General features: G+C 52.9%; 6 protein-coding genes across 6 annotated transcripts; 3 read left to right on the forward strand and 3 right to left on the reverse strand.

Annotated features, from left to right (window-relative positions):
* Positions 1-798: 798 nt before the first annotated feature.
* Positions 799-3,683, forward strand: PpBr36_09744 (uncharacterized protein; the record flags this gene model as incomplete). The annotated part of the gene is made up of 2 exons (XM_029896863.1): positions 799-3,532; positions 3,628-3,683. The coding sequence occupies exons 1-2, from the start codon at positions 886-888 to the stop codon at positions 3,681-3,683; spliced, it is 2,703 nt and encodes a 900-aa protein (XP_029745339.1). The 5' UTR covers positions 799-885.
* Positions 3,684-4,936: 1,253 nt separating this feature from the next.
* Positions 4,937-6,583, forward strand: PpBr36_09745 (uncharacterized protein; the record flags this gene model as incomplete). Its single annotated transcript, XM_029896864.1, has 1 exon — positions 4,937-6,583. The coding sequence occupies one exon, from the start codon at positions 4,937-4,939 to the stop codon at positions 6,581-6,583; it is 1,647 nt and encodes a 548-aa protein (XP_029745340.1).
* Positions 6,584-7,301: 718 nt separating this feature from the next.
* PpBr36_09746 (uncharacterized protein) lies at positions 7,302-9,666 on the forward strand (the record flags this gene model as incomplete). Its single annotated transcript, XM_029896865.1, has 4 exons — positions 7,302-7,320; positions 7,397-7,433; positions 7,508-7,786; positions 7,860-9,666. 4 exons carry the CDS (start codon positions 7,302-7,304, stop codon positions 9,664-9,666), a joined length of 2,142 nt encoding a protein of 713 aa, XP_029745337.1.
* Positions 9,667-10,281: 615 nt separating this feature from the next.
* Positions 10,282-14,323, reverse strand: PpBr36_09747 (uncharacterized protein; the record flags this gene model as incomplete). The annotated part of the gene is made up of 4 exons (XM_029896866.1): positions 10,282-10,622; positions 10,843-11,995; positions 13,020-13,891; positions 13,960-14,323. 4 exons carry the CDS (start codon positions 14,321-14,323, stop codon positions 10,282-10,284), a joined length of 2,730 nt encoding a protein of 909 aa, XP_029745338.1.
* An 830-nt stretch (positions 14,324-15,153) lies between these two features.
* On the reverse strand, positions 15,154-15,972 carry PpBr36_09748 (uncharacterized protein; the record flags this gene model as incomplete). Its single annotated transcript, XM_029896867.1, has 1 exon — positions 15,154-15,972. One exon carries the CDS (start codon positions 15,970-15,972, stop codon positions 15,154-15,156), a length of 819 nt encoding a protein of 272 aa, XP_029745331.1.
* Positions 15,973-18,526: 2,554 nt separating this feature from the next.
* Positions 18,527-22,368, reverse strand: PpBr36_09749 (uncharacterized protein; the record flags this gene model as incomplete). The annotated part of the gene is made up of 2 exons (XM_029896868.1): positions 18,527-21,752; positions 21,821-22,368. 2 exons carry the CDS (start codon positions 22,366-22,368, stop codon positions 18,527-18,529), a joined length of 3,774 nt encoding a protein of 1,257 aa, XP_029745332.1.
* Positions 22,369-25,229: the final 2,861 nt, after the last annotated feature.

Genomic DNA, 25,229 nt, shown 5'->3' on the forward strand with positions numbered 1-25,229 from the left:
TGTGGCTCCAATGTCCTCCATTACTTGATTGGGTTGGTTGGATGATTTCCATGAGCTCAGAAACTTCAGCGTCAAGGATGACACCCTCAAGCTCTCAGGCTTGATATTTTCAGAGAGGAATGCGGCCGAGTCTCGATAGAGCATGACTCCCAAGTATCTGGAATACCTTCAAACACTAAATTCAAATCTATTGGGCCCGTGTCTCAGTGCAACAGTCAAAGTTCATAGGCTTCCACCATGGAGCTGAATGGACTACAGTACAGTGTGTAGAATGCGAGTCAGTGGGGTAATTCGCCGTTCAAAACAGTGCGGTTCCTGGGCCAAGAAAGCCTACATCATATGCAGGGTTGGTACCCAACCTTGGCCGGCCCAGCTTGTTATGTGTGCAGTGCCAGTAAGCTGTAGAGCGATTTCGGGGGAAGGAGTCACCACACGACTAAATTTTTTTTTCTGCCGACCACTCAGGGTGCCCCTCCAACGCTAACACTTCTTGCCTAGGTTCCGCTCTGCCCACATAATTTCCCATGCTGAAGCATCCAATTCCGTGTTAAGCGGGATACCGTTGAAGCTTCCAGCATCTTGCAACCAGACTCCTGCATAACGTCGGGTGTTCTCAATTGGCTGCTGTAGCTACTCGGGAAGACGATTGTTCAATTTCAGCCTGCTCGGATAGCAAAGGCAGCCGATTTGCGGGTCATCCCCCTCGGCAATACACAAAGGTGAATTGACGCATCGCACCAATTCGGTCTAACCACAGCCACGCCAGAACTGACATACAGATATCCTGTTGTCACAAGGTTCCGTTCGACCGCCCTCTTTGAGCTTCTAGGGGCTCCCCAACCCAAAGCGTCACCACCAGCCGGTCCAATCGGCATCGCCACTACAATGCTTTCTGCCGCTCGGGGCGCCTTCAGGGCCGGAGCCCGCCGTTGCATTGGTGCCCGAGCTGTCGCTGCGCCTGCTCGCACCCTCCCCGTTCCTCGCCTCACCGCAGCCCACGCCGCCCGCCGCTCCTTTTCCGCCTCAGCACCAGTCCTCTCCCAGTCCAACACCCGAGGCGTCGTCGTACAGGCCATCAGCAGCGTCGCTTCCCAGAGGGAGGTCCAGCAGTACCTCTCCCTCTTCACCTCGGTCGAGTCGCAAAAGTTTGCCGTCATCAAGGTCGGCGGTGCCATTCTCACCGACTACCTTGACGAGCTCTGCCAGTCCCTTGCCTTCCTGTACGAGGTCGGCCTCTTCCCCATCATCGTCCACGGTGCCGGCCCCCAGCTCAACAAGCTTCTCGAGGATGCAGGCGTCGAGCCTCAGTTCGAGGAGGGCATCCGTGTCACCGACGCCAAGACTCTTGCCATTGCCCGTCAGCTTTTCCTTGAGGAGAACCTAAACTTCACTAAGAAGCTTGAGGACTACGGTGTCAACGTGCGCCCGGCTACGGCAGGCGTCTTCTACGCCGACTATCTCAACAAGGACAAGTGGGGATACGTGGGCAAGATCACCAAGGTCAACACAGATATCATTGAGGGCGCTATCAACCGTGGCTGCTTGCCGGTGCTTACCTCGCTCGCCTGGACCGCTGATGGCCAGCTGCTTAACGTCAATGCCGATGTTGCCGCTGCTGAGCTCGCCAGGGCTCTCGAGCCTCTCAAGGTCGTCTACCTCTCTGAGAAGGGTGGTCTTTTTGATGGCGATGGAAGCAAGATCTCGACCATCAACCTCGACGAAGAGTTCGACTGGTACATGGGACAGGAGTGGTGCAAGTATGGTACCAGGCTCAAGATCAAGGAAACCAAGCAGCTGCTTGACACTCTCCCCCGTACTTCGAGTGTTGCCATCATCCACCCCCGCGACCTGCAGAAGGAGCTGTTCACCGACTCCGGAGCCGGTACGCTTATCAGGCGAGGCGGCAAGTTCCTCACTGCGACCAAGGTCTCCGAGTTCGGTGACCTTGCCAAGATCAAGGAGGCTTTCTTGCGTGACCACACCGACGACCCTGAGGCCAAGACCCAGATGGAGAACTACTTTGACTATCTGAGCAAGAACGTCAACTTCAAGGCCTACTACGACGAACATGTGAGGGTGTTTGCCGTCGTCCTGCCTCCCAAGCAGGACGGCGGTCTGGCTAAGCTTGCCACCTTGACCATGACTTCGAGCGGTTGGCTCAGCGGTGTGGCTGACACCATTTTCGCCGCCATCAGGAAGGACCACAAGAAGCTCGTTTGGGTTGTCGACGACAACGATGAGAACATCTCATGGTTCCAGGAGAAGGCCGACGGTGCCGTGAACCAGAACGGCAAGGTTTTCTTCTTTTACGGAGTCCAGGACATGAACGAGGTTGTGCCTGCTATGAACCAGTTCTTCAAGGAGGGTAACGCGACTCTGTACAGCGAAGGAGATATGGCCAAGGTCGAGCAGCTCAGCTCTGGCGTAAGCACTTCTGGCGCCACGCATCCTGTTGGCCGTCCGCAAGGCCAGCAGATCAGGTCGTACCACACTTCCCCTAGGAGACCTACCGTCACTCAGGCATTCCGTACCAGCAGGGGCCCGGCCTTGTCCCGTAGCTACGTCAGCACTACGAACCCCAACCCTCCATTGGGCAAGAAGAATGCATCGAACACCAAGCAGGCCAAGGTTGCCCTGATTGGTGCTCGCGGTTACACCGGCCAGGCTCTGATTACCCTCCTCAACTCACACCCGCACATGGAGCTGAAGCACGTCAGCTCGAGGGAGTTGGCGGGCAAGAAGCTTGAGGGCTACAACAAGAGCGAAATCATCTACGAAAACCTCAGCCCGGAGGATATGACGGACATGGAGGAGAGTGGCGAGATCGACTGCTGGGTGATGGCGCTGCCCAACGGCGTCTGCGCACCATATGTCAACGCTATATACCAGGGCCGCCGCGGACGTTCTGATGCTGTCAACAGCGTCATCGTCGACCTGTCAGCAGACTACCGCTTCGACGACAGCTGGACTTATGGTCTTCCTGAGCTGGTTTCCCGTGACTCCATCTCTCAGGCCAAGCGCATCTCAAACCCGGGTTGCTACGCCACAGGCGCGCAGCTGGCCATATCTCCTCTCCTCGAGCACGTCGGCGGTCAACCCTGGATCTCGGGTGTTTCGGGCTACTCTGGCGCGGGAACCAAGCCTTCACGCAAGAATGACACGACCTTCCTGGCAGACAACATGCTCCCCTACAGTCTGACTGACCACATGCACGAGCGCGAGATCAGCAGGCAGTTGGGCGTTGAGGTGGCTTTCGTGCCACACGTCGCGCCCTGGTTCTCTGGCATCCAGCTCACCATCGGCATCCCGCTCAATAAGACGATGAACAGCCGTGACATTAGGCACATCTACCAGGACCGCTATGCCGGCGAGAGGCTAGTCAAGATCATTGGCGAGCCTCCTTTCGTCAAGGATATTGCCAACAAGCACGGTGTCGAAATTGGTGGCTTCCAGGTGCATTCGTCGGGCAAGAGGGTTGTCGTCTGTGCTACCATTGACAACCTCCTGAAGGGTGCTGCGACTCAGTGTTTGCGTAAGTTAAAACTGCGATGTGCTCTCACTTTGATTACAAAGGAAACAAAAAGAACCCATGCTAATAACGACGATTTTTTTTTTTTTTCGCGGCAGAAAACATGAACCTTGCTCTCGGTTACGCCGAGTACGACGGCATACCCATAATGTAGACAAACAAAAATGCAAAAGGGCACATTTCATCCCCCATCTATGTACCGGCTCCTATCCCCATGTTTCAAAAAAAGAAATCGCGCGAGGAATTTGAAAGGCAGCAAGTAGATCCCATTTTCCGTTAGGCGTCAGGCATCCAAGGAGTTTTAGCTTTCTTTCCGTCTCTCTCTTGTTCATTTATGCTCGTCACCCTTTTCTTGTTTTATTTTCGCGAGATACTTCAAAGAATATTCATTACTGGGTCTTTTTTTTTGTTGATATGATGGATCACTTCTGGTATATCACCTTATTTATTTCTCTTGTTATCTTATCAAATGCGCAATAGAAAATTTGCACATTTCTCTTTTTTTTTGGGTCTGATTATGCGGCTGTGTCTTGTCTAGTGCCAACTCTATTGGCATATAACTGCAACTAGTCGGAGCTAAACAATGAATGCTTTCAACTCTCGCTAGTTAAAAGTTTTCATTGCTCCAATTCTTTTCTTTGTTCTGTGGCTTGCATGACTCCAAGTCTGGAGAGCATACAGTCAATTGGATTTTTTGGCCAACATGCTGGCGACTCGTTCACTAGCAGAACCCTACCCCTTATCAGATTGTTCTGCCGATCGTTTATCAGATCTCCTATCGATCAGCTGCCAAGGAGACATACTATGATCGATCGGGCGGGTTTGGATCGTGTCTACGGTGTATTTGGGCATGTGGAAGCTTCGGGATTACGGTCCACTTTTTTTTCGCTAAGAAAAAACGCAGGGTCCTAACCACAATGCGGAAGGAAGTGTCAGCATCATTGATGGGCTAAGGATGATGCGATTAATGCATCGGGAGGGAAAGTGTTCTTAACCCAATAAAAAGTCGCTCATTGAGAGGGGACGGGACGGAGAACGTGCTGAGGCACCCCTGCTTGCGTCTTTTTCCCGTGACATTAAGACTGTCCTGCTTGCCGAGAGAACACGATGGAACGGCACACCACACTACCAAGGATTTGCCTTTTCTAGTGACACTCGTCTGGCTGTAGTGCAGCCACCAGCTCCATTATCGAGTCTGATAAGAAAGTGGGCAAGAGCCTGGGCTCCAGCAGCGAATATCTCTCGCAGGAGTCGTACGTTTCTCATTGATCCGTGCGGAGTGTGGGTTTTTGGTCTTGACTTTCGATATTACCGAGTGTCCCGGTTTGATATCGCGGCCCCTCAAGAAAAAAACTTTAAAAGATAAAGCACAAAAACCCGTGAACGAGGCAACCCAGGTCGCCCAACATGCGACGTAATAAAACAAGCGATGATGGCCTCGATGCACTCAGCCCACGCGCAGCCGACATTATCCGCGAGGCAAATGCCGCGGACGGCATTCCCTTCCGGGCCAAGGCGGGCCACGTGCACCACACATGGGCGCGAACCTTCAGCTCGCTGCCGGAGCTGTACCTGCAGCCCGAGTCTGAGGCTGAAATCGAGAAGATCGTCAATTTGGCTCGGCGGTGTCGGCGACGAGTCACTGTTGTGGGATGTGGCCACTCACCCTCGGACTTGACGTGCACGTCTGGTTGGCTGGTCAACTTGGACAACTACAACAAGGTTCTGGACATTAACCGCCTGACCGGCGTCGTTCGCATGCAGAGTGGCATCAGGCTCTATGCGCTGGCAGCAGAGCTGGAAAGGGTTGGCCTGGCGATGCCGAGCTTAGGAAGCATCAACGAGCAGAGTATCGCGGGGGCTATATCGACGGGCACCCATGGCAGCAGCTTGCAGCATGGGCTGATTTCAGATGATGTTGTTGAGCTGAAGGTGACCTTGGGGGACGGGACGACGCGATCGTGCAGCGCAACCGAGGACCCGGATTTGTTTCGGGCGGCTCTGCTCTCCTTGGGTGCCCTGGGAATAATCAGCGAGGTGAGCTTCCGCGCCGTGCCGAGGTTCAGTCTGAGCTGGTACCAGACCATCGACACGGACAGAAAGATGATGGCGGAGTGGGACACGACGCTATGGACTCAGGACCATTTTGTTCGCGTTTGGTGGTTCCCGTACATGCGTAAGGCCGTCATCTGGCGGGCATCGGAACCTGGACCCGTGATGGGGCAAGATTACGCCGAGCCAGACCCCCCGAGGCTGGATCCGCCCGCGAGCTGGTACGGTGGCACCCTCGGATATCTTGTCTATCACAACTTGCTTTCGCTCGCACAAGTGGTGCCCAGGATACTTCCGTGGGTTGAATGGTTTGTTTTTGGGATGCAGTACGGCTTCAAGAACGGAACGACGATCCACGGCATACAACCCAGCAGAGAGGCGCTTCTCATGGATTGTTTGTACTCTCAGTTTGTAAATGAATGGGCCATCCCCTTTTCCAAGGGACCAGAGGCGCTCATGCGGTTGGGAGCGTGGCTCAACAGGCTCAAGCCGGGTGACGAAGGGTATGTTGAGCACGGAATCCCATTCTCTGCCGAAGGCCTGTGGGTGCATTCTCCTGTAGAAGTCAGAGTGGCAGACACCTCTCTGAATCGGGAGAAGAGGTGCAGGCCCTGGCTGGATCCGACGGTCGAAGACGGGCCGACATTGTACCTGAACGCCACTCTATACCGACCGTATCATCGAGACCCGCCGTCGTATAAGAGATATTACGAAGCCTTCGAGTGGTTGATGAAGGACATGGGTGGGAAGCCACACTGGGCCAAGAACTTCAGGTGTCAAACCATCGAGGAGCTATATGGCGACAACCTGCAGCAGTGGCGAGCAGTTCGTGACAGGGCTGACCCTGAAGGCATGTTCGTCGGACCGTGGCATCGTCGGTTTGTTCTCGAGGCTGGAGATGATAAGCACGACTTACTGCCGCTGGAGGAGGCAGAAGTTGAAAGACTGCAGGCTGAGGGAGACGGTATTCGTGTAATCGGGGACTCTGGGGGTAGAAAATAGGTGGTTTTGCGCTGAGAAGATCTTGGATGCTGGGTTCTGTGATGAGAAAAAATGGCAGCCGCAGGCAGTGAATTGTGGGCAATCTGGTAATAGGAGAGAACCTTTTGGTTGGGCTGGGAGACTGACTGAGCTGTTTAATATGAAACGGCGGGTCAGTTGGATGGCATGGGCGGATGGATTACGATTGCCTAGCTAGGTATTGGATCGGGGAGGACGGTCACTGGCTGATTTCGAAATAGGCAGGGGCGACTTTGCACCGAAGCATCAAAATTGGGCAAACGCCTTTGGGAGTACTCGTGCTTGAGGCCACCACACCAGAATTACACGTGCCAATACTTGTTCAGGGGACGCTCCTCATACCTACAACGAAGACAGCCAGGGAGGACATGGCGCCTGTTTTTCTATCATCTCCTCAGCCCTCGATCCCCCTGTTTTCGTCACTTTTTTTGTCCCCTTACAAGGCCAGCTCATCTCGGTCTGATGAAAGTTTCCATTTTCGACAACTCAAAGTCGTTTTGTTTATTTTGTTGACCTGATTCTAGTTTTCACGTTGGTGAATCTGCTCTTGGACGGATACCCTGTACAGGTGCCATTCACTTTGGCCTCACTTCACCTCTGACCTCGTACCCATATCGACAGCAAAATCTGTAAACAACTCGCCCAAAGCAATCGAAAGCGCACCGGCTGCGACAAGCCAATAGGGCATTGCGTCAGAACCATGTTTTACAGCCATGAGAGTAAGCCAGTTTACAAGTAACTGCTCACCACTTGCTCTCCACGCCTCGAGCTGACAGTTCAACCCGAACATCTCAGTCTTGACGAGCCAGAAGCATGGCGTTGCGACCGTCTGGTAAGATGCAGCTCACCTTGTTTCCTCGCATTATATTGCGAGAATCCCGTAGGCTAACCAGTTTATATCTTCAGGGTTCTTGCCACGTTGGACAAGAGCTGCGTCAACCGCAAGGTGTCTCGAAAGGCAATACAGGAAGTAAATGTCCCAAAGGCGTGCGTGACCATCGATGAGCCTCCAGGAGCACCTATCGCCTTGAGACTCCAGGCAAGCCTACTCTATGGCGTGTCTAGAGTTTACCAGCAGCAATGCCAATACGTGCTGGGAGATGCCGAAAAGTTCCGGATCAGTATGCGAGGTCTGTTACGCGTATTGGACTCTGGGGCCTTGGATCCCAATGCCGGTAGAGCAAAGTGAGTGCAAAACAGAACGATTTTCTGCCAAAACTGTTGATCTTGTTCCATCCATAACTGACCACGGCCTCAGGAGAAAGCATCTGGTTCTTCAAGACGATCCTGAGTTTCACATCAGCAACTTCCTCAACCTTCCTCCGCTTGACCTTGATGAGCTGGGCAACTTGAAGCCAGCTGCTTTCGAATCCCAGTTCACTAACAGGTATTCTCAACTCTCACCATTTTCTTCGCAGCAACGATCTTCATCTGGAAGCAACTCACTGCCCATGGATTTTGGTGCGGCTTCCTTCTTTGGAGGCCAAATTGGCCCAGATCCGTTTGGGGGAGACAGTTCTGCCCAGAAACCACACGGTGGGGCGGACATGTTTGCTCAGGATGAGCTGCCTCTGCGCCTGGAAGATTTTGACGCCGGCTTTACTATTGACGCCGACGGAAACATCCACGAACATCCAGAGCCGGATCTGGAGCTACCTCAGGCCGATTTCACTATCGCCGCCCAGCATATGATAGATCACCCAGGCCCACATCACCATTCGGATGATTTTGTTGCTCTCATGCTTCAAGACGATGCCCTTCTTCATCATGGCGATGCGCCATTACCGGATGCAGATGCCCTTCCGGTCCGACAGCACGAGCAGGACCCTTATAATGGGCAGCCAGAAATCGATGCTGCTGCTACTGCTGCTTCAAGGAAACAGGGACGCCGGCGGAAGGCGCTTGCCCCAGATACAGTCACCGAAATTAGCAGAACCGAATTGCGAGAATGGACCGATAACTATGTGCAGAGGATGGAGGAAGAGAACGAGCGTCACAGAAAGCGCCGGGATCAAGTAACAAAGGACCAAGCAGCCCAGAACGCATACGGCATCATGTTTGGTCGCGGCATTGGTGGAGTTGGCCAGGACATGGGCCTTCCAAGCTTTCAACATGAGCTAGCTGAGCACTTTGCCGGTCATGGTCTTCAGATGGCAGTATTCGGCCGCATCGTCGAAGAAGACCCGCATAGTCGGCGCAGATCAGCCTCGCAAGCTTTCGGCGACAACCAAGATGCCGAATCCGAAGAAGGCCGGCGTGTCCGTCTCCGAACTGACGGTGGAGAGGAGGCCCGTCAAAGACTCTCTCCGGACCGGCAGGTCGAAGACGATGCCCACGAACTCAACGTTGGCGACTTCGATCCTCTACCTGAGGTCGGTCGTGAGATAGGCGAGCCGCTATCAGACCAGCATCCGCCCTGGCACCGTCACTCCATACTACACGGATCATCAATGAAGGGCAGCAGCGCGAAACCTGCCGTAGGCCAAGGCCCTCGCCAAGTCCAAGAAAGCCCGCTCCAACATCGAGGCAGCGCTGTCCAAGACTTTGTGCGTTTTAGCGACAACGATGGCCTAGGATTCGATGACAGCGCTGGTATGGGCTCTGTCGATGACCGCGCGCCCGCTCCAGCCGGCTTTCATTTCAAGGATGCCGTGAACCAGAGCAGTTCTTACATCAGCACTGAGGGCTGTGACTTTCTGTCCTATGTCCAAGCACATGCGCGTGAGACATGGACCCCACGTAGCAAGGGAAACGAACTTTGGGTTGACTTCGCCGATATATTTCCCACAAGCTCTACTGCACGATTTAACGCGGCGTCTGCCTTCTACCAGCTCCTTTGCCTGTCAACCAACCGCACTATCAAGGTCGACCAAGAGGGCAGAAGCCGTGACGATATATTTCCTTTTGGCAAAATTGAAGTCGGTGTGTGTATCGACGCCCTACACTCTGAAGAAGAAGGCGAGGAGATTGCATACCACCTCCCTGTTATTGGTGGTAAGGCAGATCATGACGATAATGATAAGATGGGCTCCGACACTAACGCCCTGCGAACGCACTATGGATGATCGACAGTAATCCGATCACGCACTTCTCCTTACTAATTCTCTTCAGTTCATCTTTCTTTACTTTTTCTTTACCTTACCGGTTCCATCACGGCAACCCTCATTCACAAAGGAATAGAAAAGAACCACAAGGAATCGGGATGATGGACCACCAAGCCCGCGCGTCGCACCTCGAAAGCCCTCCAGCTGTGCGATGCGAATGGGGTACTAAATTGAAATTACAGCGCGACTCAACAACTATCTTCACTTCTTTGCTTTCTTGGAACGGGAATCGCATCAAATCTGGGGCCTCGGTGTTTGTTTTCGGATCTCGACTTATGCGTCGGGAACACTGTTTGGCATGACAGGAATACCGCGCCTTGGTCTGTCATAAATCTACGAAATGAAAATGGATCATGATTTGGGAATGACTTTTAAGCATATCGAAGAGTTACCTGGGAGAGGACGGCACAAGGTCGCAGAGCAAAACGAAGATGAGGAAATACATTTGCAATATAGCCCAAATAGCTTCGAGCATATCAAAACATTCTTTGCATTGGTTCTCAAGATTCATAGTCATAATCATGATAACTATTATTGAAGATACTAAATCAAAAGAGAGGTGCAGTCTTTCACGCATTACATATCATGGTCTTCGTCACCCATGCCTTCACGGTCAGCAAATTTCATGTAGCTTTCTTGATCAACGTCCTCCCCCATAACGACCTTCCAAGCCTCAAAGACCGGATCCAGCGTGTCATCGCCAAGAGCAAGTGTAAGCGGCACTCCAGGAACCGTGACGACTTTGCCATCGATCCGAGTGGACGAGGTTTCGCGTGTCTGTTCATACGACAGTGACCAAAGACAACGAGGTGGAGATGTACCACTCAAACTGGCCACAGAAGCTAGGATCGGCTCGATGCTCTGCTGAAGCATCTTTTGCGAGCCCGCGGTCGACTGAGTACTGAGGTAAAGTAAGCCTGAACGAACGATCATCCTTGTTAGCATATCGTTCAATAACTGAAAATGGTGAAACATGAAAGAGGGTTGTGTTGAGCGCATCAGTTTGTCAGAGGATATTATCGTCAAAGCCAGTGCTCCGATAATGTAGATAAGTATTCGTATGGTTTGATCATCATAGTGCTCGCAAGGAAAATGAGAAAGTGTATGTAGCCAAGTATAGGGTGCAGAGTTACTTACTTTGACCTGAGGGACATTCGCCCGTGTCACTCGAGTGCACAATCATGTATACTGGATACTCTTGGGAACCAATGTCACCAATGCCGTTCAGGGTAGCTGGAGCACATGCGATAACTGCAACCGCCGGTAGCGGTGCGCCCTCCACCACCGTCTCGAACAATGAGGACAGTGGCGAATTCACGACCGCAACCAGCCTGCTCAGAGATTGCCTGTCTGTCGCCTGGGCTGTGTCGGATGGAACCTCTGGTCTATTTTCCATGCCACGGACGAGAAGCTTCGTCCTCACTACGGTCTCGTTCGAGAGCTCGATGCTGAGCGCATCCACTTCAGACTCATCCGACTCTGCGGGTTTGATGTCCTTGATCCCGGTACCAAGCATGTAGACGCCGCCACCGACAGCGCCAGACCTGCAGGCCACTTGGGCGATCTCGCTCGCGCCGCCCCACTTGGGGTAGACAGCAGCAAATCCCGGACCGAAGTATCCCATTGAAGTAAGATGACGGTGAATGGCAGCCAAGCCATATCTGGTTGTGATGGCATTGCCGTCTGGCGCGAGGGTCAAGGTAAGGACATAAGCTTGGAGGTCCTTATCAAGCTTGAATTTGGTCTCGAGGAAGCCGGCGAACGGCGAATCGGCCTCGGCCTGCCAGATCTCGGTGTGCGGGTCTGAGTTGTAGTCCAGTACGAACTTGAGAAATTTCATCAGCGACCGCTTGGCGCGGACGGGGATCGAGCTGTCCGAAAAGACATCCTCACGGGTTGAAGGGATGCGAGTGAGTTTTAGGGGATTTGCCGTATCCTGGGAGGACGAGCAGGAGAGAACAAAGAACGAGCCCACGGCCAGGAACTCAAGCTGTCTAAACGCGCGGGACGATACCAGCTGCTCGACAAGCCGCGAGCGAGCGTGGATGATGTGAGGTGCGAGGGCTAGTGAGTATGCGCGGTGGGACGAAAGACCGCCTGTTGCCTCATCGCCATGTTGCGGCCTCGTGACGCTGGCGGATGCAAAAGTCGAAGACGCTGGTGAGCGACTCGGATCCCCACTAGGGGATTGCTCCTGTGATGAATGCGTCCTGGCCCATTCCTCTGCTTCCTGAAGGGTCAAGGCCGCTTCAGGACCGCCGTAGAAGTTGTTTGGATCAAGATGAAGAACCTTCTTGTCAGACCTCGACAACGCACTTTGCGTCACACACAATCAGGCCTAGGTTAGTTAGAAGGGCGAATGGAACGAGGCAGAGATAGAGAGGTCGATAAGGGAAACAAAGTGACATACAGGGCAAGAAGGGACTGTTGTAGTCCTGTGCCGCAAATGACGACATCCCACAGCGTCTCGTTTAACGACTCCATGTTGCCGAATTGCTGTTCTGAAAAAGGATGAGAAGAGGAAAATCGAAAGGCTGGTTGATGACAAGAATTTTTATGTAGGCGTCGCGTCAAGCCTGAGGTGGGACCAAAGGGCGGGGCCTCTTACCCGGAGGAACGTACGTCCGATGCGCTTTGCGGGGCGTGCTTGCACCTGACGCGATGGATAGATAACCCAAGGAGTGGGCGCGGTTTGCAAGGGAAATTTTTTTCTTTTCTCCTCAACCAACCGCTCGGCCTTGCGATGAAGCGCTTCAATCTTGACGGCTCTTTAGCAACGGAGTTTCCTTTCAGTAGGATATGCTCAGCGCCGGGTGGGAGATTGACAATGTCCTCCTGTATCTTCTGCTCTTAAATCTCCAACGTGTGAGGGTGGCTCGAAAGGTCGACACAATTCATTCGATTAATCAATCAATTCATCAAGATGTCTCCAAGAGAATCCTGGCTTCCGTTCCGGTCAAGGCCGACTGCAAACGTTCGTGGCTCACAAACTCTACGTATCTCGTTGGGATCGCTGCGCCTGGCTTTACCAAATAAAATACCGCTGAAACGATCATTCACAGAAAAAGAAGAAAAAAAATAAATTGGATATATTTTTCCAGATGATATACTGTCTCCAGGCATATTATTTGGATAACCTCTCAATGTATCAATATATACTTGATTTTTTTTTGTTTATCCAGCTTCCCTTACCTGAACCGATCTAGATAATGGTGGCTCATCTATATACATTTATCATCTATTGGTTTCTTCCATGTCCTGTCCTTCTACACAGCTCAATTCTATCCACGATTCTCAGACAAAGCCAAGTCTACGGCATCAGTCGCCCTGGTGTCCTCCCAGAATCGAATGATCTCTCTAGCTACATCGTGCCCCTTGCTCAGCGGAACCTCATGACCTCCCTCGAGCACAGCGGCCTCAAACCCATTTTGCCCCAAAGCCTCGGCTGCATCGTGTACGAGCTCTTCCTTGACAATCACGGGGTCATTCCTGCCGAGAACCAACAGTACCTTGCCTCCCACCAAACCTCGCGGCGTCGGCCCCCCAACCACCCTCCGCTCTGCCAGCAGCGACCCCAACCGTCGCCAGTGACCCCACTCCTCGTAGATGGGCGCGTGCCGTATCGTGCTCATGAACGCCGGCACGAAGCCCGAGTGGTGCTGCAGTTGCCAGTTCATGACGGAGGAGACGGTCGCGCCGCCTGGGAGCACGGCCCTGTCGAACGACTCACCGCCACTGGCGTCGCTGTTACCCTGCGGCCTGACCTCGAGGTCTTGCGGCGGTGCCTTGTCAGCTTCCGTGACCACTTCCTCTTTCAACACACTGTTTTGCTGGTCGTTGTTCGGCCCAGGTTTCTGCGGTGTCAATCTTGACTTGACGAGCCGCTGTAATAGCCCCTCGGGCAACCACCCAGATGAGTAGAGCAGCTTGCTCCACCAGCCAACGTGGCTCTCGCGGATGAGTCCACATCCGGCTACGAGGATGAGCGAGCGCACCATGTGCGGAAAGAAGGTTGCAAAGGGGACCGAGATGCCGCCGCCGAATGAGTACCCGATCAGATGAAACCCCTCGTCACCTGTCCAAGGGAGGTGGGACGAGGCCAGGACTAGTAGTATCTGGGTTGTATACAGGCGCATGTCGTATGGCAGATCTGACGGCGCGTCCGAGTAGCCTCGACCAAATAAGTCTGTGGTAATTCGGAGTTGATACCGCGTCAGTGAACGGAGGGGGAAACGGAACAGAAATGAGACGCACCAAACAGAATTACCCTGCATTTTCCCATGTCGACCAGCTCAGCCGCCATGCTGCCGAGCGCAACGCAGGGAGTGCTGATACCGTGCAGAAACAGGACACGCTCGCCATCCTCGGGACCCCATTCAAAGACGCGGATGACACCGTATGGGGTCGGGACGTCTCTCCTTCCGGGTAGTGCATCTGGCGGGTATGGCAGCGCCTCGGCGTCTTTGTCCGAGAGCTCAGGCAAAAGTGTCTTGGATGGACCGTCGAGCCATGGCTGTTTCGTCTGCTGCTGCCTGGAAGCCAGCAATGTGGCCAAGGCCGCTACGCCTGCCAGGGCTATGAGCCCCTTTTGCACCTGGCCGATGTTGCTGGCCGCCATTATCACCGAGTTACTTCCTGGTCCATGTAGGCGGGGACGAAGCTACCCCGCGGCCAGAACCTTGCAAGTGCGATCAAAATTGATGTCGACTTGTGCGATCAAGATTGTGAGATTTACTGAGTTGACATGTACTTAGATTACTAAGGCGAAAATCCGCCAAAACACACATTGTCAACTGTTGTCCCAGAAGACGCTCTTACTCGTATTATGAGGTATATGTGCCTCGGCCCAGATACGGGACCTTGGGGTGGAGATACGGCAGCTTCGACTGCTCTCGCCCCCACACTCTCCCAACCACCAACCCCCCCTAATCTAGGCATGCTATTTGACGCACACGAACGTACACGTTAGTTGATCTCAGGTACATGGAGCGCTCGGGCCCCACTGCGAAGCATGGGGGTCTAGTCTGAGCACTGAGACTACATTTATACGGGTTAACGTGCAAATACAAAACCAGACAACATTCTGATCGGTCTTATACTTTGTTATATCACTTCAAGGCAAGGACCTTATTCGAGTCAATTGAGCGATAGCCTCGCCCTGGGAGCCAAGTCCGGGTGTGCAATTAGATTTGACAAAGATGGCTTGCAGCGACAAATGCTCTATAGTCCAGCTTGTTAGTGAAAATATTAGCCAGTAATACAAACGGTACATGTCTATGACCTCGTGTAGATGCGACAAAAAAAAAACCCCCTATTCTGGTAGACAAGCAACCTGATAAGATGACCGTGACTGGTCACAAAAAAAGACCAACTCCAAGTGAACACAACCCAAGGAAAACAGGAACCAGCCAATATGCAAGCAAAAGCAACCCCGAGCCCCTTCCCCATTCACCTATCGCCTCGCCGATACAGTCCAAGCAGGCGATCGACGACCCTCCTCCTCATCAAACCACCCGCGCCACCCCTGTCATCAGCCGAAACCCTCATCTCCGCACCACCGGTCGCCGCCCTCGGCCTGCCACCCCTCCTCCTGCCGTCACCATCCTCCCCAGGGATCTCGAGCGAAAACGACGGCCGCGCCGACGCGCCCGTCCCGGGCTCCTTGACCAGCTTCCTCGTCGGCCTCTGCTGGCCCCCAAAGTCGGCAGCGGAGCCGCCCCAGCCGGACCCGTTCCGCCCCAGCATCCAAAGCCGGGCCGGCGATGCGTACTCTGCCCCTCCTCCGCCTGGTCCCCTCCGCCTGGCCGCCAGCTCCCGCTGCTCACCCGTCATGTGGTGCGCGAGGAGCGAGTCGAACCCACCGCCGCCGCCGCTCGTGCTGCTAAAGACGGACGGTGCAGGCGAGCCCGACGGCGACAGGGACAGAGACAGCGACGCCGTCGGCGCGAGGCACGGTTCTGGTTCTGGCGGCGGGGAGTAGTGCTGCTGCTGCTGCTGTTGTTGTTGTTGCAACTGGCGCCTTTGCGTGGCTATGCTCATAGACCCAAGATGCCCGTCTTCTTCTGCCTGGTCCCATGTCGTCGTTGTTGTTGTGCTGTTGGTAGGAGGAGGAGAAGCGGCGGCGGCGGCGGCCGTCTGTGGGGCTCTTTGGCCGCCGGTGTGCTTGTATGCGGGGTTGCTCCGGCGCTGTAAAACCCGCCTGGGGACTTGGGCTGCAGGTGCCGCCGAGTCGTCCCCTGCTCGGCGTGTGAATATGTGGTGCGCCATTTAATTTCTCTGGTGCCGTGGATAAGAAGACCAGAGAAAAAAAAAACACGAAGGATTCTCTTGGAGGCTTTTCCTTGCGTGACTACAAAACAAACAAGTCCAATTAAAGAAAATACCCACGGTGGTAAACAGAATCACACCCAAACGTCCGAGAGTGTTCTTGGTGTGGTCCGTAGGCGCTTGCTATCCCGCTAGGCCCACGTCTGTGGGGGGCTCTAGCGGACTTGACAATTCGCCCCCGCCTCCCAGTTCCGCTGTCGTTCCAAAGTCCCAGCCAGTTTTTGCCAGCAAACAAAGATCTGTAATTGATTATGAGAATGGAGAACAGCCCAGCCTCGTGGCTTATGTTCTGCAATCAAAAATGGTTCTCTTTCGGAAATTGAAACATTCCCCAAGACCTGAACCAAGAAAAAGCAAGCGAAATAACGAGAGAAAAAAAAATACTCCGCAGACAAACAATCAAACAAAAAAAAGGGGGAGACGCTGATCAGTGGCAATAATATCCCAGACGTTTGGCTGTGCTTCCAGCTGCCAAGCTGTTGATCCGCTATCTGCCTATCTACTCACCTATTTGAGCAGTAACTGTAAGACTTGCCGTTGTAATCCAGTGGTGGAGGTACTCCTAGGCTTCCTTCCATGAATGTTTGTTTTTTGCCTTGCCTTGCTCACGCGTGACCCCAGCTGAAGCGCTTATGCAGGCCAATCGGTCGACCCTGAGATATAAACCTTGTTTGGTTGGTACTTTGTATGATGCCTGCAGGCTCTTTTGCAACTTCCCACACCGTACCTATTATATACAGTATATAGTAATCATGTCGCCGACCGCCATGTCGGTACTCCGGGAAGCTAATCAGCGGGGTTTTTTCTTCTCATTATCAACCTGAACAACTGCAGGATTTAGGTTACAAGCAGTGACCTGGTACGGACTCAAGGTATCCTCGTCCAGTGAGGGAAGAACAAAAAAAAAAAAAAAAAAAAAGGAAAAAGAAAAAACACCGGCCGACAAGCAACAGGTAGCCACCCGGAGGAATTTTCATCGGAACCAGCCCCGACGAGGTCCGTTGTAAGCAAACGCACGGTATGCCACCTAAGCGCCAGCTCTCTACACCGGACACAGTGAATTTTCGTCGATACATGCATTCCCTGCACGCGGAGCAAAAAAAAAGCCTCACACCGTCTCAACGCCCATGACACTTTGCCTAGTAGCAACTATTGCCCGAACACGTTTACTTTTATACGTGTCCCCCCCTTGCCATCTGGCGGACCGACCCATGCAAGCCATGCTTGCACAAAAACATCGGCCACGTCAACGTAGGGACGTCTGATCTAGCTCTCTCTCGCACGGTAATCTAGCCTCAGGGCTTTTTTTTCTTTGGCTTTCGGACAAAAAAAAAAAAAAAAAAAAAAAAAAAAAAAAGGAGAGAGACAGAGAAAGGAGGGCTGGCGCAACCTACCGGTACCTACAATGGTCCACGCAAGCCACGCAACCACCCCCTCTCTCCCCGACCGACCGCCGGCTTTTGCTTTTGTAGCGAATGGTTGCAATCCCTACTGAGTCGGTGATGCAGGGTATTGCCAGGTTCAGGGTTCACGTAACTCGGCAACGTCCTTATCATCCCAAATGATAGTGGCGAAACCCATCGCCTGATCTTAACTACCAGAAGGTTAGTTAGACTTGACAGATGCATAGTTGTTCATCAGACGCCCCCGGTTATGGATAGTGAGAAATATAAGGTTTCATGGTCCGTTGGATTCATCATAGTAATACACAGGCCGACTTGCGACCAAACTACCAATCGAGCCTCTCTGGTGATGTCCAGAATACCACCTTGGCGTCCCCTTCAACACGTGGTATCAGTCTGATGTTTCCCGCTGTTACAGAACGCCTGAGTCCCACCGTATTCCGCAGAAAATTGAAAATTAAAGCAAAATTCCCAGTATGAAGGTGAACAAATCCAGTGTATATAGTTTTGCGATCGGTCCCAGTTATTGCCAAGTGTTACGTTTGAGCTCTCCAATACCAACGTTAGAAGTTTAAACTTGTGACCTAGCATGGGGCTTATTTACCCATACTCCTAAACAACCAAGGAAATTCGTCGCAGAAAAAGAAAGAGAAAAGCAACGCCAGTGAAGCATGGAAGAACAGAAAAAGACAAAACAAAACAATGGGCCGATGAAGAAACATCCTTCATGAAATTGTTGTGTATCGTCAGTAAAAATACAAGGCCGAAATGCCATGGGTATATATGTGCGGTAGATGTAAGCGGCAGCCATAATCGTTCTTGGACGGTAAAATTAGAAATGATCAACGCCATAATATGACTGGTTTTTTGTCGACAAAAAGAAAAGAAGAATATGGGGCTTATGGATTCCAGATGGCCCATAGCCAAGCGATAGTGGAAGGATGAGCCTGACAGCTGTGTGTGCTCGCCTTATTCCGTAATGAAAAGAGAGAGATATAGGGCCATCTAATGTGGCGCATACCCTGTGTGTCGATGGACACTCCTTTGCGTCAAGGAAATTCATTCCAAGCTCAGGAAACGCCAACGTCTGTTTAGCCCCAGATGGGCGCATTCCGATAAGCCGGAGAGTTGTAGCTGTGAAGGATTCGGTACGGGACTCCCTGGCCCGACTGGCCACTAGCAGGTCCTGCCAAAGACATGCTCCGATTCCGACCGTGAGCCCGAGGAACGTATGGGTGGTAGCGCCCACCCAGTTGTTGTTCCTGCTGCTCCCAGTGCTGTTGGAACTGCTGCGACGGAGCGCGGCTCCACTTGGGATCGAAGTTTGGAGACGACTGTTGCTTGAGAATCCCTCGTTGCTGGTTTGCGTGAGCAGGAGGCGGTCGCACTGAATTGTGAGAGGCCAAGTCTTGGCCGAAACGAGGGTCTGGGCCGGCGCGGTGCGAGGAGTCAGGCCTGTGGTATGCTCCCGCACCAGATATGGAGTGCCTCTGGGTTATGTTATCCGCTGGCAGCTCTGCGATGAACAGTTCAGTGTTGTTCACTTGGCCTGTTGATCTGTGTCGCTTGCTAAAGCTGGCATGTTCGCTTCTGATAGGCCAGTCGGGGGCCATAAATTGGGGGTGACTGGTAGGCGATGCGTTCGCAGGCAAATGAGAACCCTCAAGGCCAGCCAAAAACTGCTGATGAGGTCCCTCGCGACCGTAAGATGAGGGTGACTGCCTAAGAACCTCGTGGCTTATAGCCCGTCTAGACGAATTTGCCATCACATCAGATTGTCCTTGAGAAGACGGCGTCGACAGGGCCCGCAGTGGCTGTGATGCTCGAGTAGTCGTCTGGTTTCGCGTTCTCATGCTTACTGGGGGAGGAGTGGTGGTTTTCTTCTTCCGCATGATTTCCGGGATTAAGGGACTCGGGATCGATGCGGGTGATTGTGGCATAGAAGTATCCAGCGGCCCAAAGCTTGAGAGTGTAGGAGAAGGTGACGCCCAGTTTTTGATGCTCCAGCTGCGCTCCACCTGCGATGTCAAACTTTTCGCCCTGCCAGTCGGTGAAGAGAACAAGCCCTGCATCCTGCCTTCTTCGGTAATTGCCCTGGCTTCTGTTTCATATATGTTTTTGCCCAGATTACTGTTGTCAGCACCACAATCGAGGGGCTTGGGGTCAGCCGTAGGAGGAATGTCTGACGGGGCCGCAGGCTCTTTCTTGTGGAACTGGGTGCTCAGTATCCTCTTTACACTCTCACTCCGACTGTGAACAGGTTTCCTGGGAATGCTGGGGGTTCTCGTAGGGTTTGGTGCTATCAGGTCTGGCTCGACAACAGCCTCAGATTCGGCAAAGGTAACCTGGCCGAGAGAAGATGGTGCAAAAGTTTGTCTATGGTCCACAGCGGTGCGAGGCGGCGAGTCTACAGTACTGGAACTAGCCGGGTTTGATGATGGAATGTACGGAAGAGGGTCTTTGGCGCCAGCATGCACCTCCAGGCTTCCCACGCTGATGATGGTTTTGAGGGTATCCCTGCTCCTCTGTGGCCTGATTGCCAGCCTCTTTGTTGTCATCGGGAAAAGCCCAGAATGGGTGCGCAAGTTTCTTCGCATCTGTTTTGGGACGGGCGGGATGTCGATCTCTTCAGCAACATGGGTGGCGTGTGCCGTCAGCGTTCTAGACCGACCCGAGCTTCCGATGCTGAGAAACCTCTGTAATCTGCCAGGCTTGACCGGGCTACTGCCGATACTCAGAGCGGAGCCAGGGTGTTCAGAAGTTGCGTTGGGTGGAGAGCTTGGTGACCCTGATGGTACGGGAACAACCTGCCAGGTACGTGAACTGCTAGCCGGAGAAAGGGTGTCCGGTTTAACATCGCGGGCGTCCGGTTTGCTCCCAGTATTTCCGGTCTGTTGGCAAGTCACCGCTTGACCCGGTTTCAAGGAGCTTGTTTTACCTAGAGCAGCCACGGGGAAATCTTTAGGGGGCGGCGTTGGGGGCGGTGGTGATCTCAGAGGCTCAGCAACAGTTTCTGGGTTGGAGCCTTCCAGGGTGCAATCCAATTTCAAGTCTGGAACGGGCGCATCGAGAGCCGAACCGGCAGATGACATCCTCCTCAAGGCCACTGTCCACGAACGTTCACCTTCAGGATTGGCCTTCGAAGGCCCATCTCGCAGCGAACGCAGGGAAATGTTGGAGCTGTAACCTGAATCCGTCTTGCTGAGTGCCTTCTGAGGGGTTGGATACTCCGAATTCGAGCTTGACACAAATCCACTGTCTGACCGAGAGATTCTTGCCAAGCCCTGGGTCAGATTATCGCTCTTCGGGTCGCGTTTTGCATTTGGATCCAAGCGCAAGTCGAGCTTCTCTACCATCGAATACTCTGGTTGCACATCGTCGTCAAATAGGTTATCCTCTACCGCATTCGTCCTTGAGGTTGTCTGCAGCCAAGGACTAGCCGGGGAGGATTCGAATATTGCTGCGTTGGAATCGAAGAGCTGATTCTCGACCACTGTTTCAGGAAGCTCCGCAGTCGATTCGATAAAGTCGATGCTGAATCGAGAATTCATCTTATCAGCCTGCGTAGAACTTAAGCCTGGCATAATTATATCCATGCCTCCGGCAACATTGGCGTCCGAATCGCGACATGCTTCCACTGCGGCGAGTTTCTCTGTCAAGTAGCTTGAACTATTCATCAGCTGCGGTGAAGACGGAGCCGGCGGGTTGATCATGTGTTTCTCGTCCGGCTCTGGGCTTGCGGGAATAGGGCTAGCGCATCCGTTTGTGATCCTCAAAGTTCCCAACTTGAAAGCTCCAATGGTTTGATAGTCACCTTCGCAAGGTGTAACCAACCCCAGAGGCTCATCTGGATCCCGGACACGGGGCATTGGAGGCATTTCAGGCATTGGTATGGGAGGTGGCGGCATCGATTTTACACGGGCTTCGAATTCGAATGACGGCTGGCGTGAAAGGTTGCTCGGGGTAGGAGGATGGCTCAAGCGGTGGGTCACTGATGGTGGCCTGCTGCTGTTATGCCTTGTGGCAACACCTGGAGTCTGAATTACTGAGCGGCGCCTAACAGGGGTGTACATCGAGAGGTCGGAGTTGACTCGAGGAAGAGGCGAGTTATCGGTAAGCTGTGCAGGATGTGAACTTTTCCACGTCGTCTCCGACACGACCGAAAACCGTTGTTCGGACTGGGCCGCTGAAACACCTACCGAGCCCTCTTCCTGCCGGGACGCGTCTGCATTGTCCTGGACGAGGTTAAGAAGCCGCTTAGCGTCGTAAGTCTTCAGATCGTAGTGCCACGAGGTTCGATTGTCGTTGATATGCCAGCTGTTGTGTGTATGTCTCGGTTAGCACGCTTCTAGTGGGGTATCAGCAAGTTGGGGAGGGCCACGCACTTTCCGGGGTCGGCTGAGTCGAGATATGGCGAGTCGCTTGGCCCAGCAAACAAGGACATGCGGTTCGGAGGTAGTGCCACCCCCTGACCTTCAATGGGCGGTAATGGCGGGGCCGAAGTCGCTATTATGGTGTTACGTCTCTCTGGCTTCGCGCGTCGAGTCGTCTCGGCTGACGATTTTGATCGGAAGATGCTCCGTCTGTTGCGGTCCTTTCTCCCCTTCTCCTCGGCCATCGAGTTTCGTCTACTGCCAGCATTGGACAATGCCTCGCGGCCGGTCGAAAGTAGATTGAGCGCTGTGCTGCTGTTTTGGCGTGTGGGAAGTGGCACTGAGTGGTCGAACGAGGCTACAGATGGCGACTGTGCCGCCGGCATGGTGTAGCGACGAGCTGGGTGACCACTCGCCAAAATGAGACCGGGGGTAGAAGACGAGGAAAAGAAGCGCATGTCGTCGGCGTTTGCATCGTATCGCTGCTTGACCAGCTTCGCGGGAGCCTTTCTCTCGTAGTCGGGCCCATGGCTAGACTCTGACGACTGGGTATTCCCCATGATTTAACCGGTGGTGTGAGTGTGAAGCCTGGACCTGGCAGGAACAGCAAATCTGCTGTCGGGTGGCCAACCACGCAAGAAGCGGTTTTGAAATTGGCTATACGGGTGTTGAAACTGCCATGCCCGCAAATCACCCTGTCCCAGGGGTCGTGCCAGAGACGACCACCACCAGACAGACAAGACAGTTCAGACACAGAACAAATTCGAGGAACAGCGGCAAAGGCAACACAGAGCAATGCCCTAGTTCATGTAGCCAGTCCCGGTTGATGCCGCCTATAAGCACACGACAGGTACCAATGAGGCAGGCGGGACGACAATGCGGCCTGCTGTAGTCCACAGGGAGGGGAGAAAATGCAGGGCCGTTGGTCTGAAAAGAGGCGGCACACGTTTTGCAGAGGAACGGGAGGAAGAAGGGTGAAGGATAAAGAGTTTCCCCAAAAAGAAGTGAAAAGAAAAGTGTTAGTGCCGGTTCAGGAGCCCCGCCTGGACGGACGAGGAATGGAGAGTGGTGGTGTTTAAGGTGGTTGGCGGGCGCAATTGGAAAACGGAAACCAGCCGGAGACGTAGGTAGAGAGAGACCGTGGTTGGTTGGAGGTCTGAGCCGGCCTGCTCGGTTTGGTTTGGTTTGCTTGGCCAGGAACGATCACCCAGCAGCAGAAAAAGAGGTGTGGGCTCGCGATGATGCAGAGGCTGAGCCTTTAGCTGTCAAGGAGCGGAGCTTGCATTTTTTGGGGCTGGGGCCAGGTCCAGGGCAGTTGCCGGGATCTTTGTCAGGTCTGGGTTTTAGTACTGTACACAGTACGTACCAGTACACTGTCGGGAAACAACGCCCAGAAATTTCGCGAGCTGGTTGGCGGTTAAGGTGTGCCGGTCACTACCTGCATCAGAACGCAAGTCAGGCACCGAATTGACATTATTAGTCGTGATACAAGTAATTTAGCTAAGATGGCAATAAGATAAAGGACTAAAACGGGTACGTCACTAACCCACCACGTCAACTTGGGAGATTTTACCATAAGGATTACGAGACGAATAATTTATGATAGCAGAATCAATCCAGACGATTGAAAAAATCTGGCCCCTGGCCAAGCCTCGTCTCAAGCTGTCGAGGTTCCAGTTTTGCGGCCGCCAAAAAGAGGAAAAAAAAAGTTCCAGCTGGAACCATCAGCCAGTTGCTGGCTGGCGTTTGTTCCATGTGTCGGTCAATGGTCAGTGAAGCATCAGAGGCCGCAGGGGTGTTGCCCGCCAAGTCTGGCTTTTTTTGTCTACTGCTACACACACATACAGTACAGATTGCAGGGAATGAGCTAGAGAGGGGCTCCAAATGGCGACATCGCTGACTATGAGGCGTCGGCGCACGCCGTCGTTCAATTGCTGCACCGTACAGTCTTCTTGTTTCCTCTGCAGAATGACAAGATCCAGACCAGTCTGCCGGTGGGCATTGTCATGCCCATTTTCCGCGTGGATTACCCGCTTTGATAGCAGATTTTGCTTATAATAATTAAATGATCGGTCAATGACGAAAATGGCTCCGTCCCAACACGACAGGATTTCGTGAAAGGACGATGAACCCACCGGGGGGAAAGGGCCGACATCATCCAATATATCAGACCTACCGCGCATCCAGCAGGTCTGAGTGTACCACGTACATTTGTATGTGTATGTACTTTTCGTGGTGAATATCTCACAACAAAGGGCATGGGAAGCATCCTATTTGATCGATGCGTCGCATATGCATACTAGTGGACTCGGGCTTTTTGTTATCCCTAAAATGCATGGTCTTGTTAGGAAATAGTTCACTTCTACGGTACTAGGCTAGCATATTCGTTGGCTGGGCATGAGGGGGGTTGAGAGGAGGACCAGATATGAAAAGAGGAGAACAGGCCGTTGATCGAGATGTTTCGGACCCCTCTAACCAGAGATGACCTCAAAAGTAAACACAGACCCACACAAGAATTGACATGGTCACAGCAGGCAGTAGCCTCGAGAATACGGAGTAGATCCTCTCTACTACTTAGGATTTTGCTGATGATTAGAAAAATAAAATAAAATAAAAACGGCAGCTAGCTCACTACCGTATACCACCTAATATTCGAGTAGAGTATTATTACTTTTTACTAGGTAGGCTTGGTGAACCAAACCATCTCAAAGAGCGGTTCCATCAAAATTTGTGTCAACCAAAAAGCAGGGTTTCTCCTCTCCGGGGACAAATCCTGTTTTCAAGACCATTCCCGGACGCCGATGCAACCATGCCAATTCCTTCGTCCACTTCTGGCCTATTACCAATGTGATGTGAGTAGCGGTTGAGTGCGACTTGTTGCAGACATTTTTGTCTCGGTCATTATTCACCAACCAATACCAGGAGGGGGTGTAAGCTTGTAACAAATTGCATTTGCACCAAGTTGCAGGTGACTGGCCTTTCGATCTAGGCAAGTATATGGTCAAGGCAATTAACTCGGTAGGGGCTCTGGCTGCGCTGACAATCAAAACGGGACGCACGTCCATTAAACTACCGCTACCCATGAAACTAGGGACGGGGCTTTCCAAACCTGCTGAGCACTTTACCTTGTATGCATACAGTACAGTAGCAAAAGGTTTTTTTTTTTTTTTTTTTGACGGACGGACGGACGGTCATGTTCATCTAGCCCGCCCCGTCGGATCTACATGGGCAGTTGCTGGTACGCTACGGAGTAAATTCGACGGCGATTGGACGAGGCTTCCCTGCCATGAAGAATGAGAAGCAGAGGAAAGGAAGTCTGGGTCGGGCTCCGCTATTTCTTTTTTGGCCCTCAGCCAAGCGCGGCGGCTGACAGGTAGCCCTTGAGGCTCGGTTTGTTTCATATTCCTGCGAGTAATTTTGG

The sequence above is a fragment of the Pyricularia pennisetigena genome (genome assembly GCF_004337985.1).
Source record: "Pyricularia pennisetigena strain Br36 chromosome 7 map unlocalized Pyricularia_pennisetigena_Br36_Scf_7, whole genome shotgun sequence".
NCBI classification, from domain to species: Eukaryota; Fungi; Ascomycota; class Sordariomycetes; order Magnaporthales; family Pyriculariaceae; genus Pyricularia; species Pyricularia pennisetigena.